Source organism: Rhinoderma darwinii, chromosome 1 (assembly GCF_050947455.1).
Source record: "Rhinoderma darwinii isolate aRhiDar2 chromosome 1, aRhiDar2.hap1, whole genome shotgun sequence".
NCBI lineage: Eukaryota > Metazoa > Chordata > Amphibia > Anura > Rhinodermatidae > Rhinoderma > Rhinoderma darwinii.
Window position 1 is genome coordinate 476575807 of NC_134687.1, and position 23077 is coordinate 476598883.

The 23077-nt window shown below is 40.8% G+C and overlaps 1 protein-coding gene across 5 annotated transcripts in view; it reads left to right on the forward strand.

Annotated features, from left to right (window-relative positions):
- The window catches only part of MPHOSPH9 (M-phase phosphoprotein 9), a 167098-nt gene that overhangs the window by 114526 nt on the left and 29495 nt on the right, over window positions 1-23077 (forward strand). For 3 of the 5 annotated variants that reach the window (XM_075833976.1, XM_075833995.1, XM_075834012.1), the window contains 11 exons: window positions 2773-2928; window positions 5783-5870; window positions 8507-8722; window positions 9943-9990; window positions 12609-12673; window positions 14350-14451; window positions 14635-14796; window positions 17407-17579; window positions 18352-18510; window positions 20712-20832; window positions 20960-21051. In XM_075833976.1, the coding sequence (XP_075690091.1) occupies window positions 2773-2928; window positions 5783-5870; window positions 8507-8722; window positions 9943-9990; window positions 12609-12673; window positions 14350-14451; window positions 14635-14796; window positions 17407-17579; window positions 18352-18510; window positions 20712-20832; window positions 20960-21051 (1382 nt within the window). The remainder of the gene's footprint in view (window positions 1-2772; window positions 2929-5782; window positions 5871-8506; window positions 8723-9942; window positions 9991-12608; window positions 12674-14349; window positions 14452-14634; window positions 14797-17406; window positions 17580-18351; window positions 18511-20711; window positions 20833-20959; window positions 21052-23077) is intronic. The other 2 variants (XM_075833986.1, XM_075834004.1) reach the window with 1 other exon arrangement.

The following is a 23077-nucleotide window of genomic DNA, read 5'->3' on the forward strand; positions in this document are numbered from 1 at the left end:
GAGAGGCGCACTTATTCTGGGTATTCGATAGTATCTGTACGACAGTTTGCACACTGTTGCTAAAGCTGGCCGTTTATATGCAAAAGCTATCTTTAACAGCTCCCCCATAAGCTGGCATGTTGTTTTAATAGCAGGAGCAGTTGCTTACTCACCATGAAGTCAGACCACACCACTGCTATGAGGCCCGTTGTGAAAAGGGCACCAGGCCCTGAACTCCTCCTGCTTCTCGTCATAGAGCTATAGCAGTTTCCTGCAAATACAGGAATGCATAGAGATTTTTACAGCTTCCATTGAGGTCAAAGATAACTGTATACATTCATATGCACTGAGCTCCCCCTAGTGGCGGCTGCAGCAGCCTGTTTTAGCATGTACTGTATAAAGGGGGAAGCAGGATATTTGGAGCTTTATAGGGGAGATTTACCAATGTATATATGCCATCTGTCTGGTGTAAACACATTGAAAAATATGGTGTTTAGACTGAGTACAATATTTATGAAAGCTCTGTTCCACTTTTTACGACATGGGTAAAGTTGTCGAGGCTTTAAATTGCAACTGTTTTAATAAACAAGCCCTCCAAATTTTACTTAAAAAAGTGTTTGTAAAAGTACCGACCTGGTGCTTTTAGTTTGTGTAGGAAGGTTGCGGCCTATACTAAGTGTTGCTATGGGGCCCTATGATTTCTGTGTAGGAGTGAGATGTTACTGCCATGCACCTCTCTAAAATAGACAATTGGACAGGTAGAAATCCAATCTTTTGTTCTGCCGACCAGAGATGATGGGGAAGTCAGGATGTCCCCATAAATTTTAGATTATTGGCAGGTCCTGACAAAAAAATCTGCAGTACCTGGCAACAAATCTCTAATGTTCAAAGATTTGGCAAATCTAATCCCCTTTTTCAGTGTGCAGCTGAAGAGTACTTAGTGCGACCCGGCCAGATAAAGGATCTAATATCTCCTATAAATATTAAAGTACAATGAGAGGAGCAGCTATACAGGAGAGTGATGGAACATATATAGAAATCTTGACATTTCTTTTAGATATTAATAAAGGGCCCATCATGTAAGCGGAAGTTGTTACAATCTATCAAAATCTGCTCTAAGACGTTGTAATATAGGAGTATTATCATCCGGTACAAAGTTATCAACATTGCAGCTAGGCACTACCCCAGGTAAGTTAATTTGGCTGCCCATTGTAAAGAGGATGGGTCTTCCAGACTTTTTGCTTCTTCATCTATTTCCAATATTTCCAAAAACTGCAATTTGGATCAATTAACTCGTAACCCGGAAAAAAACGTAAAAAAAAAAAAAAAGAGCCAACACAGCCTGCAGGGTAATATGACAGTCTTTAGTTGTTTAAAAATAAAAAAATACTCCATAGAAACATGTATCTTATTATATACATAATTATGGAATTATGGAGCACCTGTCATCTTTGATAAACATATATATGGTCCAATAGCAAAGAAAGGGTGAATTCCAAATACATATAGCCAACCTACATTAAACCTTTAAGGAACATGAAAACCACAACCATTAGGAAAAAAAATTAAACCATATAATTTTTATTGCATCCATTTAAAATGCAAAGATAAATACAACATTGTGCCGGTGCTAGCTGAAAAATGATAAAATGACAAGGCAAGTGTAAATCCTGAACAGTAGTACAAAGTAAATCAACTGGTAAAGTGAGAACAGGAATCCCACCATGGAACTTCAAAAGTAACTACAGACCATCAGGTAACGGTACTATAGGCAAGGCCTCATGCACACGACCGTAAAAACACCCGTTATTGCGAGTCGTAATTACGACCCGCAATAACGGGCCCATAGACTTCTGTTAGCCACGGGTACCTTCCCGTTTTCTCACGGGAAGGTGCCCGTGCCGTTAAAAAAATAGAACACGTTCTATTTTTTCATTTTACGGGCCGTGCTGCTATACTTTATAATGGGAGCACGGCTCGCAAAAGCGGCCGGCTGCCCGTGGCCGGCCGTGCTCATAATTACGAGTCGTAATTACGAGCACGGTCGTGTGCATGAGGCCTAAGTAGTAGATTTAAACAGATGTACGGTTCATTGAACTATGGAGGGATAAGACTCACCCACTACAATGTTGCCCAGCATGTCACCGGCCGCCTCGACACGCTTTTCGACATAATCGTCCTCGGGATGCGTGTTTTTGTCATTTACAATATTTAGATACACCAACCATAAACCTTTGTGTTTTGTCAGAGAAGAATGTGTCTCTCTTACTAAAGAGACCTGGACGGCATCCTCCCCTTTAAACATTCATCCAAGCCTTTCAAGAGGACTTGTCAATTCTCCTGTCTGTTTTTGTAAATACTTGTATAGCCCATGAAATAAGAGAGCATCTTTCCTTAGAACTGTTTGTTGCGTCTTCCCTCTTTTACTCTTCCTAGAAATGCGTTAATAAATTGAAAAATAGTGATTACCTTTCCCCTTGTCATTGGTGCGAACACAGAGGTGCACGGCTTATTACAGTGTGTATATCAGAGCTGTGTCTTCTTACGATGCCAGCGCCAGTGTGTCCATCACATGACCGTGGACAGAATTTTATCCACTGGCAGTAAACAATGAATGTTCCTACTGAACAACAAGCAGAGATATTGAAAATGTGAGGAAATAATACAGAAAGTCTATTGGAAAAGTGTATAGCTTTTAATTGTACAAAAAAATAGCATTAAATAACATTAATTTGCTGTGACCAGACAACCCCTTTAAGGTTTTTTTTTATGTTGGTTACTATTAATTCTTAGTGTCCGGCGAAGTTTAAGGGAAAAGCATGCTCGACACTTGGCAGATTTACGAGACTACTATGAGTCAGAGATCAGTAACCTAAATCAACAACTTCTTGCCAAAAGCCAGTCCACTTCCACTGAAGACCTGATGAAGATCAACAATCTGACTGAGCGGTAATGGCTGCATGTATTTTGTTATTTTAGTGATGATATGCCATCTATGTTACCTCTGATATTAAAATGGCTGCCTAGGCTCCTCAATGGGATGATGGGTCAATTAGCAGTACTAATATATTTCATGTAAGAAGTAGCACATCACAACAATCGAAGTCCGTGATGCATTGATGGGATATAGGCAGATGCAGAGGTACTCCAGCACTCCAGCTTTCAAAGACCGTGGTTGTAACAATAACCTTTCTTATCAAAATCCTTAATGTGGCTCCAAAAGTGGAACTTTACTATAAGAGATTTTATGTTTAATGTTTTCTTTAGACCTTTTCAACTCTAAGGCTATGTTCACATGGGGTATTTTGTCGAGTTTTTTGACGCGGGAACCGCAAAAACGGCCCGAGAACGCCTCCCATTGATTTCAATGGGAGCCGTCGGCGTCTTTTTCCCGCGAGCAGTAAAACTGCCTCGCGGGAAAAAGAAGCGACATGCCCTATCTTCGGGCGCTTCCGCCTCTGACCTCCCATTGACTTCAATGGGAGGCAGAGAAAGCGTATTTCGCGCTGTTTTATGCCCGCGGCGCTCAATGGCTGCGGGCGAAAATCGGCGTGCAGGGAGAGGAAAATCTGCCTCAAAGTTCCAAACGGAATTTTGAGGCAGATATTCTTCCCCCAAAATACTCCGTGTGAACATAGCCTAAAAGTAATAGAAAATGTCTCAACAGACTCCAGTATTTATTCTAAACATAAAATACTGAATTTCTGCTAGGCCATGCCAGAGGCAACAGATGCCTATCCGTTGTATACTGACAGGCAGTAATACACTGCAATATAGAAGTATTGCAGTGTATTATAAAAGAGATCGCATGATCACATAGTGAAGTTCCCTAGTAGAACTAGTAAAAAAGTAAAAAATAATTAAATAAAGTTAATAATAAATAAGTGGGAAAAAATGAAAAACCCACTTTTTCCCCTTACAAACTGCTTTATTATTTAAAAAATAAAAAAGTTACACATATTTGGTATCGCCGCATCTGTAACGACCCCAGCTATGAAGTTATTAAAATTATTTAACCTGCTCGGCGAACGCCGTAAAAAATCAAATAAAAAAACAATGCAAAAATGTATGTCTTCTGTGAATCCTGCCTTAAAAAAATGTGATAAAAAGTGATCAAAAAGTCGCATGTACTCCAAAATGGTAACAATAAAAACAAGTGGTCCCGCAAAAAAAAGCCCTCATACAGCTGCATCTGCGAAAAAATAAAAAAGTTATGGCTCTTCAAATATGGAGATACAAAAACAAATAATTCTGAAAAAAAAAAAAGTGTTTTTACTGTGTAAAAGTAGTAAAACATAAGAAAACTATATAAATTTGGTATTGTTGCAATCTTAAAAACCAGCTGAATAAAGTTATTGTGTTATTTATACCACACAGTAAATGTAGGGCGCAAAAATGTTTGGCGACTTTGCTGGGGTTTTTTCAATCACCCCCCCCCCCCCAAAAGAAAAAGTTAATAAAAATTAATCCAATAAATCTATGTGTACCCCAAAATAGTGCTAATAAAATATACAACTTGTCACACACAAAAAACAAGACCTTATACAGCTATGTCGACGAAAAAATAAAAAAGTTATAGCTCTTTGAATGAGACAATGAAAAAGTGTAAAAAATTGCTTGGTCATTAAGGCCTAAAATAGGCTGGTCACTAAGGGGTTAAAGTTTCACCAAAAATACATTTTATACATCACATCTGAGAAGGCTTTTAACTGTGGAACTATTTCCTTTTAAATTTCAAAGGCTTAGGCCTCTTTCACATCTGCGTTGGATGCTCCGTTCAGGTGTACCGTCGCAGATCCGTCATTCTGCGCTATTGTCTCCGGTAAAAAAAAAACACTGACACCCTGACGGAAAGCCGACTGAACCCATTAAAGTCAATAGGTTCTGTTGGCCACCGGAGGTATCTGTTGTGCGACGGAACCGTTGCTTCTGTTATTCCCTTGTTCTTCTCCTATGATGGTGCAGAACAATGGAATGACACAAAGCAGGTGTGAACATAGCCTTACTTATAAGTATATCCCAGTTAAGGTGGTTTTATACAGGTAGATATATCACTTTTAAAAAGACCGCCGATCGACAGTAAAGCTTGTCGAAAGGCACTTGCTGTTCTCTTTTAAACGGTGCAAAGATAGTTTAGAATGGGGACGATCGATCCTTACTCCGATTGCTTATCTCCATGCATTTCCATCATGTCTGCAGCACATCTCCCTGTTTACACAGAAAGATGTGCTGTCAAAAACGATAATATTTAGTGCTACGTAAAAGATGCGATCAGCCAATGAATGAGCCTTTGCCCGTTCATCGGCTGATCTTTGCCCTGTTAACACAGGGCAATAATCAGGAGCAATCATTTATATGAACGCTCGTTCTCCTCCCAATCATTGGTCCATGTAAAAGGGACTTTAGTTTGCTTCCTAACTATTATTTTATTTATATTGTGTTTTGAAAATCAACTTTGAATTTTAACTAAATGTAAATCAAAAACTATTTTGTTGGTACAGTAAAAATATTTTCATATTTGGCAGCCATTGATCCTGTAAACACAATGCTCTGGCACAATATTCCCAAATTCATTTTAATCTGGAATTGTGCAATAGTCTGAAATCCTCAGGATTAAAGTACAAGTTAAAAGAAGTTATTATGTTGTAAACATTTTGGGAACTGCCTTCGAAATCTATTATAATGATACAAGCATTATTTTATTTACTGTTGATTCTTTTTTTTATCTCTCTCTATATGTAAACTTTTTATGTTTACAAAAGTTACCCCAGTACTGATACACTGCGTGTTATTCTTCATGTAGATGTGCCCACATGGAAGGAGCTTTGACCGAAGCAAGCAAACGAATCCGTGTACTTGAGAAAAAAAATAGTGAACTTGAAATACAAGTGGTAAGTATTTATCATTCGCCGGTTATGTTACCTAATACAGCAATGAAAACTATTTAGTGGATTGAACCAACGTTTCATTCATTCAGTGAGTAATTCATAGTAAATTGTATACTAGCAATAACATGAACATTGCTTCTTCCTCTCTATGTCCATTAAGAGAGTTTTTTCCCCTTATCTGCTGAGTTATTTTTGTGTTTATATCTGTCCACAATATCTTATGTTCCAGTTTTAGTATAATAATATTTATTCATGCACATTATGTTAAAATTTCAGGATGTAAAGTGTTCAGGATTTGGAGTATTCTAAAGTAATTCCATCCAAAACTGAATTTTTTCCCCCATTGTATTTACTTGGGATCTGATATAATTTGAGGTGTCATAATAAAACCCGTGATATATCACTGCTTTTTAAAAATAACGAAAAAAACAAACAAAACAAGATTCCTTATTTTCTTTTCTCACTAGCTCCACGGAGAACCATAGCCTCTGTTCACTTCTGCCTTGTTGCGTCTGTCTATGACCAAACATCATGACTCTTTCAAGGTTTTCGTCCTATAGACACCAAAAATAGCACTTCATGCTGTAGGAAACCTTGACAAAATTCCCAAATGCAGATTTGAACAAAGCCTTCGGAGCCTCACACACGAGCGTGTTTGCTCCATGATATACGGTCCGTATGTTGGCCGCATTTCCCGGACCGAACACACTGCAGGGAGCCGGACTCCTAGCATTATAGTTATCTGTTCCGTACTGTAATCATGTTTTCAGTACGGGACAGTTGTCCCGCAGCGAGGCAGCGACACCTAGCGTCCTAGATAACTATGATGCTAGAAGCCCGGCTCCCTGCAGTGTGTTCGGTCCGGCAAATGTGGCCGACATACGGACTGTATATCACGGACCAAACACGCTTGTGTGTGAGGCTCCTTAATTTCATTGTTGGGTTATTTTATAGGTCACAACAACATAAATATTGTGTGGGCTATTAACCCCGTAACAACAAGCAACAGACCTATCCGTCGCAAGCAGGTGTTAGTTCCCGCATAGCGACGGATATATCCGTCACTCTGATTGCGTGGGTACACTGGCAGTACCCAGGCGATCAGTGGCAGGAGCACGGCTGTTATACACAGCCTGGCCCCTGCCCTAACTGGCGGAATCGAAATGCGCTCTGATTCCGGCAGTTTAACCCATTAGATGCCACTGTCAATAGCGACAGCGGCATCTAATGTGTTTGACAGAGGGAGGGAGCTCCCTCTGTCACACCATCGGTGCCCCCCCAAAGAAATCGTGGGGCAGTGTCAGTATACTAAGTATACCAAAGCATTATATAAGCGATCAGTAGATCGCATGGTGAAGTCCCCTAGTGGGACAAAAAAAAACCTAAAGCAATTAAATAAAGTTTATGGAAAAAAAAAAAAAAGATTACAGTAAAAATAAAATCCACTTTTTTCCCCAAAAAGTGGTTTTATTTAGTAAAAATGTAAAGGAAAAAACAACACATACACATATATATGGTATCGCCGCGATCATAACGACACAAACAATAAAGTTAAGACATTCATTAAACCGCCGGGTGAACGGCCTCCAAAAAAACGGAAAAAACAATGGCAAAATTCATTTTTTTTTTCCCCGATTCCAAACATAAAAAATAAAAGTTAATCAATAAGTCCCATGTACCCCAAAATACTACCAATGAAAACTACACCTTGTCCCGCAACAAAAAAAGGCTAAATATGGCTACATTAACGGAAAAATAAAGTTACGGCTCTTGGAATGCAGCAATGCAAAAACAAGTAGCGTCATTTATTTATTTTTTATAAAGGGTTTTTATTTTGCAAAAGTTGGAAAACATAAAACCTTTATATATTTGGTATCCCCGTAATCGTGCCGACCCATAGAATAAAGGTAACATGTTATTTATGTCACATAGTGAACGTCGTAAATTTATAACGTGAAAAACAATGCTGGAATAGCGGTTTATTTTCAATTCTTTCCTAAAATAAAGTTATTAAAAGTTAATCAATATATTATATGCACCCAAAAATGGTGTAATTGAAAAACACAACTCATTCCGCAAAAAACAAGCCTTTATACGGCTATGTCGACGGAATAAAAAAAAAGTTAAGACTCTTAGGCCTGATTTACATGAGCGTGTGCGTTCTGCGCACGCAAAAAACGCGGCGTTTTGCGTGCGCAAAAGGCATTTAACAGCTGCGTGTGTCATCAGTGTCATCAGCGTGATTTTCGCGCAGCCGCCATCATTATGACACTCCGTTTGGATGTTTGTAAACAGAAAAGCACGTGCTTCCGTGCGGCATGCGTGGTTTTCATGCACCCATTGACTTCAATGGGTGCGTGATGCGCGAACAGCGCACAAAGATAGGACATGTCGTGAGTTTTACGCAACGCACTCGCGCTGCGCAAAATTCACGCACTGTCTGCACTGCCCCATAGACTAATATAGGTGCGTACGACACGCGTGAAAAGCACGCGCGTCGCATGCGCGTATATTACGCTCGTGTAAATGATGCCTTAGAATGCAAAAGTGAAAAAACAAAAAAATAATCCTTGCTCATTCATTTGCAAAATGGCCTGGTCATTAAGGGGTTAAAAACCATTTTCTAAAAAATGTCCTAGGCTGAATGGAAGGAACGGTGTCACACAGCCAATGGCACTTCAAAGGATTTACAAGAACAAATTGAGGAAATGAGAGCAAGAAGTAAAGAAAAAGAAAATGCGATCAGCAGATTACAGTCCAGACTCAAAGAAGTTGAAGAATCGCTTCAGAAAACTATCAGGCAGTCCGATGACAAAGAAGCACGGATAAAACAAGAGCATAAAATGTTTCAAGATGTAAGTCAAAACAGCCGCAACAACAGAACGGTTATTTTCCATTTTTACCATTTTTTCATTTGAATAAATTGGTGACATTTTAAGACCTTATAAAAAGTTTGATGTTATAAACAAAGTTAGGGTATGTTCGCACATCATTTGTTTGTCAAGCAGAAAAAAAATCTGCCTTAAAATTTTTCTTTCGCATTTGTAGGCAGATTTTGAAACTCAAGCGTTTTTTGACCTTTTTTTTTGTTTTGTTTTTTTTTTTAATGCTTTTTTTTTGTTTTCTAAGATGTTATTTTTGTAGCCTTTTTTGACCTTTTTTTATTAAGTTATAATTTTAATGGAGGTTCAAAGGCAGAAACTGCTCCATGATAGCAGGAAGTTCCAAATCGCAGGTTCTTCATAGTGTACCTCCAGAGTTGCTCCTGGGCTGTGTCATGCGCCAGAAGTTTATGGGTATGTTCATAGGCAGTGTTTTCAGGCGTATTTTGGGGCATTTACTCCTCGAAAAACGCTTGAAAAGACGGAAGCTGAACGCCTAAAAACATCTGCCCATTGAAATCAATGGGAAAAACAGAATTTAGTTCATATGGCGTGTCTTTTTACGCCTCTGTTTTAAAAAACGGAGCGTAAAAAGACGCTCCGTAAAAAGAAGTAGTATGTCACTTCTTGAGGCGTTTTTTGGAGCTGATTTTCCATTGAACACTATGAAAAACGCCTCAAAAAACGTCTGAAAAGAAGCTCCAAATTAAAAGAAGCTTCATTTTCAGCTTCAAAAACGCCTGAAAATCAGAGGCTGTTTTCTCTGAAATCAGCTCCGTATTTTCAGACGTTTTTTGCTAAGCGTGTGAACATACCCTTAATGTGACGGTGGGAGACATAGCTAGCAAATCGGGTGGTACTGTTGCTGGGTGAACTGTATGATGCTGGAAGTTTCTCTTGCAAGGCTTCCAGCCACACATTTGCAGCAGCACCACCCGATCTGCTGGCTGCGTCTTCCACCATCACATATAAACTTCTGATGTGAGACCAGTCAGTAAGCAGCTCTTAGCAAAACAATAGAAATTATATGTCCACATTTTGTGCAGATTTAACTAAATCACATTCTGGTTTCCCGTCAGATAAAATTTGCATCTGCCACCTTACATTGCTTTCAGGTGGTAACGATTGTTCATAGAGGAAGTTCAATTTTTGCATAGTTTTTGGTTACCATTTAATTGTTTTTTGTTTTTCAGCTTTTATTGGAATATGAATCACTGGGGAAGGAGCATGAAAGAGTTAAGGTAAGAGACTTTTATATACTTCAGCTTTTTTTCTATGTTTATTCATTTTAAACTAGTGACCTAAAAATGTGTATAATACAAAAGTTATGTTGTACCTTATTATCTTGTAAAATATGTGAAATACAGAGCTGCTAAGAGGTATAAAGGTAGCTGATATCTTTATACTTCTGATTACTTTTATTATAATATATTTATTTTTTAAACTCAAAAGTACCTGAAGGGTCTGGTTTAGACAGTCTATTGCCAAATACTCTATTAGGATGTCCTAAGTTAGAGAGCGGTTCCCATTCAGCACCCTCATTTATTAGACAGAGCAGAGAGAACGGCTAAAAATGAAAGTGTCTCCGCCTATGGTACATGTATTTCACTTATGCTGTGTTTGATTAGCTTTGGGGGTACTTCGATATAATTTGTATGAGTAGATGGTTCTTGACTTATGAACTTTGAAAAACACTGCTCTAATGTTAATTTAAAGAGGCTCTGTCACCAGATTTTGCAACCCCTATCTCCTATTGCAGCAGATCGGCGCTGCAATGAAGATAAGAGTAACGTTTTGTTTTATTTAAAATGAGCATTTTTGGCCAAGTTATGACCATTTTTATATTTATGTAAATGAGGCTTTCTAAAGTACAACTGGGTGTGTTTAAAGTTAAAGTCCAACTGGGCGTGTATTATGTGTGTTACATCTGGGCGTGTTTACTACTTTTACTAGCTGGGCGTTGTGTATAGAAGTATCATCCACTTCTCTTCAGAACACCCAGCTTCTGACAGTGCAAAGATACAGCGTGTTCTCGAGAGATCACGCTGTGACGTCACTCACTTCCTGCCCCAGGTCCTGCATCGTGTTGGACGAGCGAGGACACATCGGCACCAGAGGCTACAGATGATTCTGCAGCAGCATTGGCGTTTGCAGGTAAGTCCATGTAGCTACTTACCTGCAAACGCTGCTGCAGAATCAACTGAAGCCTCTGGTGCCGATGTGTCCTCGCTCGTCCGACACGATGCAGGACCTGGGGCAGGAAGTGAGTGACGTCACAGCGTGATCTCTCGAGAACACGCTGTGTCTGTGCACTGCCAGAAGCTGGGTGGTAACGAAGAGAAGTGGATGATACTTCTATTCACAACGCCCAGCTAGTAAAAGTAGTAAAAACGCCCCGATGTACGCACATAATACACGCCCAGTTGTACTTTTACTGTAAACACGCCCAGTTGTACTTTAGAAAGCCTCATTTACATAAATATAAAAATGGTCATAACTTGGCCAAAAATGCTCGTTTAAAAAAAACAAAAAAACGTTACTCTTATCTACATTGCAGCGCCGATCTGCTGCAATAGCAGATAGGGGTTGCAAAATCTGGTGACAGAGCCTCTTTAAGTGAAAAATTTAGAATTCTTCTTTTCTCCTGTGGTGGCGCTGCAGGTAAATTGGACACTTACTGCAAAATCACCAAAAATCAGGGGTCCAGTGTTTTTATCAATACAGACATATGATCAAAGTATGTGTCAACATGTAGAACAAGATATTAGTTTATCACTAAGCAAGCAGCTAGAAGGTTGGAATGATAAAATTAGCTTTAAATTATTCAGCACCAAGGATTGCAGTAATGCCTGAGAAAAAAGTAGACAAATAAGTGATAAAATATCAAAAAGCTAGAGAAACAGACGGACATTTTAAACAAGGGCATTGATAAGGTGCCTTTAATACAGGGCTGTGGAGTCGTTTACCCAAACTTATTTTTCCACTGTCTCAACCCAGTTCTGACTCCTTTGTAAATGGCTCATGTATAATATGTAGGTTGTCTGCTCGTTGTGTATAAACGTATGTGTAATTGGTAATGTTGTAAGAAAACGGTGTGCACTTAAATAACGTTATGCAGCTATATATGTATATGTCAGGTGCAAGTCGGAATGGAAATAAAATAAACATTTACAAAGTGTATCTGCTATATTAGGTACTTGCTTTAATACCGCCACTGAACACTCTGTAGTGTGCCTGTTTGTCAGGAAGACTGAGTTTCTCCAGCGGCCTGGTTAGGAGGGAGGAGGAGTGCAGCGTCAGCTTGTTCGAAGCCCAGCACTGACTAGGTGTAGCGGCACCACGTTAGCTGAGTGGGTTGGCTGGGCGCTGAGGAGGGAGGGGAACGGTAATAGAGGAACAGCGAGGAGGGTTTGCACGGCAGAACAGTAAACCGCATGATAAGTACGGGACACTACAGCCCTGGTACTTACAGCCCTCAACGCAGCCCAATCATTGTGAAAAAGGACAATATTAACCCTCAGCGCTCCAGTCTGCTCATGAGGGGAAGGGGTACCCACTCATAAAACTTTTGTACTGCTGCGCACGGACGTCACAGTTTCGGACATTTTAACTTACTTAATCTAATGGAGAGAAGAAAGGAAAGTTGATAACCGATTTTCTATTGCCGCTAGAGCATCCTAGATCTGACTTTTTTTTTTTTATAAATGGGGGCCTTAGATCAATAAAACATGTTTCATATAAATATATCTTTAAGTTCTTGTGTTTTAGGGATGATTTGTTTGTCTTTTCTTTTCAATTTCAGTAATTCACATTAGACCAGTGCTGAAATACAGGTGTTATATTATGCTTTTCTTTTCAGGATACTCTTAGTGTAACAGAGAACACATTATGTGATGCACATAGTGAAGTGAATGAGCTCAGAAGGTAATTTTTCTTGTAAATAGACACATGCATGCGCTATTCACATTTGCTGTAAAGTGACATTTTCTTTCTTAAAGGGAACCTGTCACCAGCATTTCACCTATTTAAACCAGCAATACCTGGTGGAAGTGGGTGAAATATCATTTTTATGTAATCTATAATTCTCTTCTTAGTCGGCTCTGTAGCTTTAGTATTCAGTTTTTTTGTGTTCCCACACCGTATGCTAATGAGCATAAAAGTCAAATCTTCATTCCTCCTAGTCTTTCCGAGTTTTAATCCCGCCTCCTTACTTTTGAATGACAGCTCCTCTCCCCGCAGCACACAAAAACATCCTGCGCTTGTGCATTGATGTCCTCTTTTGGTGCGTGCTCACAACGGGACACCAGATTATTACCATAAAATGCGCAAAATGTTTGCAGACCGTTATTTTAGGTCAGAGGAGGAGTTTAGGAGAGGGCATAACGTCAATGAACTTATGATAGCAGCGGCCAGTGAGGGATAAGTAATGTTCAATAGCTGAAATGCTGGTGACAGGTTCCCTTTAAATGGGTTGTAAAGTTTAGAAAACCCAACTTCAAACACGTTATTTCTGAGTTAATAGACCCATGGCAACTGTGCATTACCTGGACAGCCTATTGATGTCAATGAGCACCGTACAGCGCTTAATTTCCCATGTGGTGGCGCTGCAGGGCAATTGAACACTCTAGACACTGTGATCAGCTTATTGTAGGTTGATAATTCGAACAAAAAAGCGGACAACCCCTATTAGTAGACACAATCCAGCTGACATCTAATTTGCATTTTGTTTGTTTTTTTAGAGACTTCCTCTTATTAAAAAGTAAACATTTTTTTAGTGCTTATGCCACTGATGGCCAAATAGCGACCCATATTTGTCTACTGCACTGCTCTTGTCCCACGGGAAAGCAGCAGAATAATAATAATCGGACAGCAGCAATCCTTTGCACTGAGTGCTCTGCCTGATCACTGACAGGGGCAATGTAGCTGACACTTGCTACGACACTGCAGCCAACACCTATCAGCTGTGCATGTGGAAAGAGAAGAGCATGGAGTTTTGGTACTCCAGCGATCTTTCTTGAGGTACAGTGTGGCTTTTACTTTTACAGTACCACTGCAGCTGGCAGCCAGGACAAGGCGTGAGTAGGCACATGTACGGCTATGCTTCTAGTCTTCAGCTGGGATTGAGTGCTGGTTTTGTCAGTAGACTTTTTAGAAGCAAGGCATTAAAAAAACACATTCGGACATATAAAGTGGTAAATGATCACTTTGAGGCTGGATTCACACGAGCATGTTCGGTCCGTAAAGGACGGAACGTATTTTGGCCGCAAGTCCCGGACCGAACACACTGCAGGGAGGCAGTGAAAACATGATTACAGTACGGGACAGTTGTCCCGCATCGAGGCAGGGACTCCTAGCATCATACATAACTATGATGCTAGGAGCCCGGCTCCCTGCAGTGTGTTCAGTCCGGGACTTGCGGCCGAAATACGTTCCGTCCTTTAGGGACCGAACATGCTCGTGTGAATCCTGCCTTATAGGAAACCTTTTGTAGACACCTTCAAAGTCTTAATTATGGGCTTCAGGTAACTTCAGGTGGGCTGTGTACTATTGCCTGCCTGAATCTTCACTAGATTGACCAGGTTCTCTTCTTGGTGAAATAGGACCGTTTCAAAACTGAAAACACAAATTAAACAACTGGAGCATGAAAACATGGTGAGGTTTCATCATAAAGCTGAAGACCAGCTGTGGTCATCCAGTCCCAAGTAAGGCTTTTTGTTTTCTTAGTTTTTTTAATTGCAGTTGTTTATATTTTTTTTATGTTCTGCAGCTATAGAAAACACAAACGCTAATTTACAGTAACAACGTTAAAAAAAACCATACCAGATCATATTGGGGAATAGTTTCTTCAGTTATTCTTCATGTTTATTTTTTATTTTTCCTTAAAGTAATGAAATGTTACACAAAAGTGGTAATTTATACTGTGTGGATGTAGCAGCCCGTAAGTGTCTGACTTCTGAAGCGGAGAGTTCCATCTTCACTGGCCAGCCACTTGACAACAAAGCCAAAGAGATGGAGCAAAAACAAGAAATAATGTATACACAAAACAGGTAAGTCTTAAAGCGTCTTGGCTCTTCTGCTGAATATATTGTGCATGGTTGTTATTTATCTTAAAAATATTAAAAGGAATCTCATGAAAACGACCTATTGTTTAAATCAGATAATTTTTTTAAACATACATAAGTGTGTGTGTGTGTGTGTGTTTGTGTGTATTTTTTTTTTTTAAATTACTATTATTTTTAAAACAATTTCTGCATTATTGAAGTTTCCACACTGTCCACTGAGCGCTCACCGGACTGACACTTCCTGCTTTGTAGGAAATGTATCATATTAGTACATCGCAACATTACAATGAAAGGGAACAGGTCGTTTTAGAGATACCCTGACCCAGTATTCTAGCCAATTTGGCCCTTGTCAAAGTCGCTGAAATCCTTACACTTGCCCATTTTTCCTGCTTCCAAAACGTCAACTTTAAAAACTGACTGTTCGCCGTCTGTATAATATATCCCACCTCTGGACAGGTTCCATTGTATAAAGATAATCAATGTTATTCACTTCACCTGTCAGTGGTTTTAATGTTATGGCTGATCGTTGTGGATCTGAGCAACTTTGACAAGGGCCAAATTGTGATGGCTGGACGACTGGGTCAGCGCATCTCCAAAACGGCAGGTCTTATTAGGTGTTTGCGGTATACAGTGGTCAGTACCTACAAAAAGGGGTCCTCGGAAGGACAACTGGTGAATCGGCCACAGGGTCATGGGTGTCAAAATCTCATTGATACGCATGGGGAGCGAATGCTAGCCTGGCTGGGCCGATCCCACAGAAGAGCTACTGTAGGACAAATTGCTGAAAAAGTTAATGCTGGCTAAGACAGAAAGTCATTGGAATACACAGGGAATTTATCAACCTTTCTATGCCAGTTTTCTGGCGTAGAAAAGTCGCAAAGGGGTCCAAAAGTCACAATTTGTGTTGAAAATTTTGGCCATTTCGCGGTGTCCTTTGCATTTTTGTCAAAAGGGCAGTGGCTTCTCAAGAGGCCCTCCCTTTCTCATCTCCATTGACAATTAAGAAAAAAAAGAAAAAGTATGCTCACCGCTCCTCTTTGCTTTTCCCATTGGGACCACTCTGGCTCCCTCAGCATGCTGCGGTTTATGTAATGCAGCTCTGATGTAAGAATACATTTTTTCTTTTTAATTTTATGTTCGATGGGGGGAGGGGATTAATTGCGCACAGCCGCGGTTATTACGCGGTCAATTGTGGCGCACGGCCAGCTGAAATATGTGACAAATTTATTAAGCGGCATCCTTGTTGCCTCTTACTTCAGCAGAGCAGAAAGATAAGACTGGCATATAAAATGCTAGTCTCAGTAAATCTGCCCCACAGTGCTTCGCAGCTTGCTGCGTTTGGGGCTGTTCAGCCGTCAGAGTGCCCATACTGACCCCTGTCCACCGCCGAAAGCAACTACACTATGCCCTGATCTGATTAATCACGGTTTCTTTTACATCGTGTGGATGGCTAGGTGAATGTGTGTCGCTTTACTGGGAAAGAGATTGCACTATGGGAAGAAGGCAAGCCAGTGGGGGCAGTGTGATGCTCTGGGGAATCTTCTGCTGGGAAACCTGGGGTCCTGGCATTCATGTGGATATTACATAGTTGCAAACAAAGTACACCCCTTCATAGCAATGGAATTCTCAAATGGCAGTGGCCTATTTCAGCTAGATAATGTGCCCTGTCATACTTCAAATATTGCTCAGAAATAATTTAAGAAACGTGACAATTCATTCAAGGTGTTGACTTGGCCTCCACATTCCCCAGATCTCCATCCAATCGAGCATCTGTAGATTGTGCTGGAAAAATCTGATCCATGGAGGCCCCACCTTACAACTAACATGACTTAAAGGATCTGCTGCTAATGTCTTGTTGCCAGATACCGCTTCACACCTTCAGAGGTCTTGTGGAGTCACATGACACACCATTGACAATAGGCTATGGGGACAGCGCACCTGATCCCTTTCCCAGCACAGCCACCACCGCACATGTCGCAGAGCATGCCCGCAATACTCTCCCATAGAAGTCAATAGGTCATTTTCTGACTGAAGTCCATGTGGCTGCTGTAAAGAAATTCTCTGAACTGTTCACAGCTCCAAGAAGTTCAGGCAAGATGTCTGCCCACATAATCATGTAAAAAAAAGAAATATAGAAACTGATATATGTAAAATATGAAATAAGAGACCAGTATACAATTTTAATTATCTCCGTCAGCCCTATAGACGCTAAACGGAGCGGCAGGGTGCATGCATAACCACAGCTCCATCCAAACTGCTCACTGCGGTCGTGCAGTGAGGAGGAACGAAGGGCTTAGGGCCCCCCGTTCTATTTATTACCTATTCTGTGGATAGGTGATAAATTGTTTTTTGTGGGGAGTCCCACAAGGGGGCAGTAGCATCAGCCATGAAAGCTGATCATTCGGGCACACAGGAGGATCTCTCAGCTTCTGCATAAATATTAGATCATTTTTGGTGTGCAAAGACTCATATGCTGTTATTTCTTAAAACGAAAAATAGTGTGTTAAAATGAAATCTGTACTACCGAATTGTTCAGGTTTATTCTTGCTGTAACCTAATAGAGTGCAGAGCTAATATTTTCAAAATCTTATTTAGGTACCATTCTCCTCCAGAAAAGGATGCTGTGCATGATATCTTGGCCTCTCAGCCCAAAACAGAAGACAGAAGCGGTGAAGAGAGTCCTATTCTTAAAGCCTTGAGAGATTATGAAGAGGAGAAAGAGTTGAAAATGTGGAGCTCTTTTACAAATAAAGACAGTGCATTTCATAGTAAGTCTATATTGATGCAGCTTCCATACACCGATTTCTAAGGCCCTGTTCACACGGCGGAATTTTAGCTACCGATTCCGTTGCAAAATTTTGCCTCCCATTCATTTCCATGGGAGTTAGATGCTTCTTTTTCCTGCTAGCTGATATTTTTCTTTCGGCTAGCGCACAAAAGAAGCGTCCTGCCCGATCTATGGGCGGATTCCGCCCGAACCTCCCATTGAAGTGAATGGGAGGAGGAATCTTCCTGCAGATGGTGGGACCCACCAAGCAAAATCCACCGTGTGAACTGATCCCAAGGATTCTTTGTGTTTCAGATCATATTTAGTCTAATAAAAACATTACAGCAAGGGTGTACATAATAAACAAGGGACCTAGGAGAGTGCGGCTCTGTGAAGATTTCACCAGGGTCAGCTTGCACAACGTGCAGAACGGAACCTGGAAGTTATATCTTTTTTTTAACTGAGGTAAAAACTGAGTGACAAGCAAATCATCATTACAGCACCCAGCATTCCCATCTGCCTAGTAATAAGGGATCAGGTATCATTCCATAACTAGGCAAACTTACCATTCAGGGTCTATGAAAGCCCATGGGATCTGTAATGGTGTCCGTATTGATTGATTGTAAATGCAGCTTTACTAAAAACCGATGTAATTAAAAAATGGCTGAAGAGAAATGTCAACAACTTGAAAGAAGATGACATGTAATGCAATTAAATGCAATATTTCCCAGATGTTTTGTGAAACATTTCATAATTCATGGTGAACTTTACAGAGCTGTCTTCCAAGAGACACTTGGTGGGCATCAGTGACTGTTGTACCCCTAGAGGTACCCCGGAGAAAAGTAAAGAACGACCGAGGCAGCCTAACTCTCCATGTGGGCCGCGATCTTCTTCACTCCCACCGTCAAACCGCAAGTCTGTTAGTACACCAAGTACGGATGATTATTATTTATTTACTTTTTTTTTTTTTTTCTTATTCAAAAATTTTTATTGAGTTTCAAAACACAAAATTACACAACATAGTGGAGGGAAGGCCTCCACACCATAAATGGAACCGACAAACAAGGTCAGTGGACCAAATCAAAAACAAATCAGAACAACAACAAAAAAGAGAAATCAATCAATAATGTGCATCACATCTCAATAGGAAGGACACTGCGCAGTATACAACAGTAGCATGGAGAATTCTTACAGCAAAACATCAGGAGGCACAGTGAGGCCACTTAATTCAAACAGAGAGGGAGCGGCACATTACCCTAGACAGGGGAAGAGAAAGTATAGAAAAAGGTCCCCAGAGGGGGAGGAGTAGGAGGGAGGGGAGAGGACAAGGGGATCCTGGACTCCGATTCTGGGGTATTCTGGGTGAAAAAACATCAGCCAGCAAGCGTCACAGTACATTTCACAAGAGCATAGGCCAACTCAGGTTACAGCCGTGAGGTAGGAAGGAGAAGAAAGAAACACTATCCAAGGAGACCACGTAGATGTGTATTTTACCACAGCTGCCGGAGAGTGAGCCACCAGGTGTTCCATTCGCTGTATCGCGGCAACTTCCCGAAACCACTCATCTAATGTTGGAGGTATTGCCGTTTTCCACCTGCGCGGGATCACTGACTTTGCTGCCTGAAGGAGGTGTCTAACTAGTGAGCTTTTATAAACTTGTATTGGCATCGGGAACATGAATAAAAGAGCTGCTTCCGGAGAGTTGGGGACAGAGACTCCAGTAACCTCCAATATCAATTTAAGTACCGCATCCCAAAAACTCCTCAACAAGGGGCAACTCCACCAAACATGAGACATACAACCTCCTACATCACCACAACGCCAACAATTGTCAGGCATAGATGGATACCATTTATGAAGCGCAGCCGGGACCCGGTACCATCTAGATACTATTTTGTAGCTAGTTTCTTGGGCCCTAGTGGCTATAGATGCTTTTTGTGAGAGGGAGAAACATCGCTTCCATTGTGCGTCAGTAAATGTAGTATGCAATTCTCTCTCCCAGGCCCCGCAGAAGGAGGGGAGTTGTTGGGAACGCTGTGAAAGGAGTAACTTATATATCGTGGATATGATATGGGTAGGGGGCTGGGTGGAGACACATAGGCGCTCAAAGTCCGTCAACAACCGGTGAAGATGTGCGCGTCGCTTAACCGCTCCATAAAAGTGCTTTAACTGGGCATATTCATATATACGGCGAGTGGAGGGCACAGCATCGGGGCAGATGGATGTTAGAGGGAGAAGAGAGGAAGCGGAGAGAACCTGGGCAAAATACATGGGATTGGTGGACGGCCTGCCTAGGAAGGAGCGACCAGCCTTACCAGCAGGAAAGGCTGGATTGTCTGTGATTGGAGTTAAAGGACCCAGGGGGTCTATAAGCGTACTTTCAGGTCCTAAGGACCTCAATACCAGAAGGGTATGATGGACCACAAAGGAGGTTTGAGTCGGTCTGTTCCCGGGCAGGGTCCACGGCAGGGATGATAGGGTACTGGGACATAGTTGTTGAGCCAAACGGACCCATAGTTTTGCTTCACGGTTATGAAAAAAATCTAAAACACGTGCGTGAGTTGATGCTAGATAGTAGAGCCTACAATCCGGCAGACCAACCCCACCCGTACCCCTGGAGCGAGTCAGAAGAGCCCGGCTCAGACGTGGGCGACCAGTCGGCCAAATGAAGGAGCCGAAGCAACGCTGAAGCCGCAACCAATAGAAGGATGGGATAGAGATGGGGATCGTCTGCAGGAGATAAAGCAAGCGGGGGAGGAGCGACATCTTAATAATATTGATACGGCCAAACCAGGAAAATTCAGTCTTATGCCAGGAATTAAGATCAGTGCGAAACTTGGCCAGTAGGGGGATATAATTATTTGTAAACAGTTGTGTAAGGTCACCACTTATACGGGCACCCAAATATGTAATACTATTTATTTACTTTTTAAATACTTCAGTAGTTTTTATTAGGCATGAACAGAAGTATGCAAGAAAATACATTTCCATGTATAAAGTGATGGCAATCATAAACCAATAATTGTTAGAAAACTTATATTTTTTTCATACTTTATTAGCTAATATGCATTATAACAATCACATATTTTTCTGATATTACCAATATATTACCTTGTTTTCCTTTCTTCTGCAGCAAAACGTGAATTGATGTTAACACCATTGCCTGTAAAATACAGTCCAAAACGTTCTCCAAGTGAAAACCTCTCTCCAGGTTTAAGTCCGTCACTACGTGGTGAGGAGAATGCTATGACAAGGTATTGATATTTTTGGGGATAATTCCCTGATTTGTAATTCCAAAAATGGTTGTGACTTCAATGTATATTGCTTTGTCATTGAGTACCTGCAGGCTTCTCTTAACATCTTCATACATTTTATTTCAAGTAGGTTTGATGTGGCTTGGGTTGATACAGCAGCATTTAAAAATCCGAGTCCAAGAAAGAGACTGCAGTTTATGGCCCTGGAAGACCCAGAAGGTAACTTTATGGTGATATATTTGTTTCAATGAAGAGTTATAAACTGTATAGTAGTGATGATGTCCTTTTCGGGGGGTTCATGCAATATGTTCCGTGAAGCTGGCCACGTGATCCCTCTTGGTCAATCAGCGGACAGTAACGTAATCAATGGGATGTGTGCATTATTCAGATATTTCCATAAAGTTGTTTTTTTTATCTTTTGATGTGCATTTGACTCCACATAAGCACTTTACATTGGGGGAAAACTGGAGTAGTTGATGAAACTCATCAGTCAGATTCCAAGCTTTCATTTTTTTAGAAGCCCTTTAGAAAATGAAAGCAACAACATGAACGGTTGCTATTAACAACTACTTAAAGGGGTATTCCCATCTTGGTATTTATAGGATATCCTGTGGATATATCCCAGTCCCTGATCTGCCCAATCCTGTTCCCACCTTTTGAGGTGGCCGATGGCAGCCGCATCCAGGCAAAGACTGTGGCGAAATGACTGGGCTTCCGGAAACAGCATAGCTTGCTGTGCTACGCTGTTTCTGAAAGCCTGTCCACCTCTCCACACAGTCTTAGCCAGAATTTTTCGGCCGCCGTTCTCCAGAAAGGTGTGGGCCCCAGAGCTGGAACCCGCATCTATCAGACATTTGTCATATTCTGTGGGTATGCAATGTCTAAAATAGGAATACCCCTTTAACCCCTTCCCGACATTTGTCGCAAGTATACGTCATGGAAAGCCAGTTCTTCCCGCAATATGTTGTATACTTACGACAAATGGATGGCACCGACTCAGAAGCTGAGTCGGTGCCATCATCCCCGGATGTCAGCTGTATCTTACATCTGACACACTGCAGTAATGGCAGGGACCAAAGTTGGCTTCGATCCCCGCCATTAACCCCTTAAATGCAGCGGTCAAAAGCAATCACTGCATTTAAGGCGTTTGCAGCTCATCGGCACCCCAGCAATGAAATCGCCGGAGTGTCGGTGACTGCAATGGCAACCGGAGGCCTAATGGTGGCCTCCCGGTCTGCCTCGTACGGAAAACTTCCAGCCCCTGCCCAGAAGCGGGGCCTAAAAGTTTTCCGTAGCCTAATCGGCTTGCTGTCAGTGAATGACTGACAGATCTAATACATTGCACTACATATGTATTAGGAAAAAAATTTGACAGCTGGACCTTCAAGTCCCCTAGTGGGACTAAAAAAAGTGAAACAAAAAGTTGTAAAAAAATATAATAAAAGTTCCAAGTAATAAAATAAAACACAATCGCCCTTTTTCCCTTATCAAGTCCTTTATTATTGAAAAAAATAAAATAAACCATACATATTTGGTAACGCCGTGACCGTAACTACCTAAACTAAAAAAATATTATGTTATTTATTCCACGAGGTAAACAGCGAAAAAATAACCCTGTAAAAAACAATGCTAGAATTTCTGGTTTTTGGTCACTTTGCCCTACAAAAAAATTGAAATAAAAAGTGATCAAGAAGTCGCATGTATCCAAAAATGGTACCTATAAAAACAAGCTAGTCTTGCAAAAAACAAGCTCTCCTACAGCTCCGTCGACGAAAAAATTAAAAAGTTCTCACAACATGACGACAGAAAAAATACATTATTTTTACAAAAGTAATTTTATTGTGCAAAAAGTTGTAAAACATAAAAAAGTGCTATAAATTAGGTATCGCCGGAATGGTACTGACCCGCAAAATAAAGTAAAGATGTAATTTATAACGCATAGTGAACGCTATATAAAAAACCCTAAAAAACTATGCCAGAATTGCTGTTTTTTGGTCACCTTGCCTCTCAAAAAATTGGATAAAAAGTTATCAAAAAGTCGCATGTATCCAAAAATGGTACCAATAATAACTACAGCTCGTCCTGCATAAAAACAGCCCTCATACCTCTACGTCTATGAAAAAATAAAATTAGTTAAGTCTCCAATAAGTCCGGAAATAAAAATATGCGGTTGTGCAGGCCCGAGGGGAACATTTCTTCTGTTTCAAGAGGCGATTTATCGAGGCCCTAAAATTAGGAAACTAGG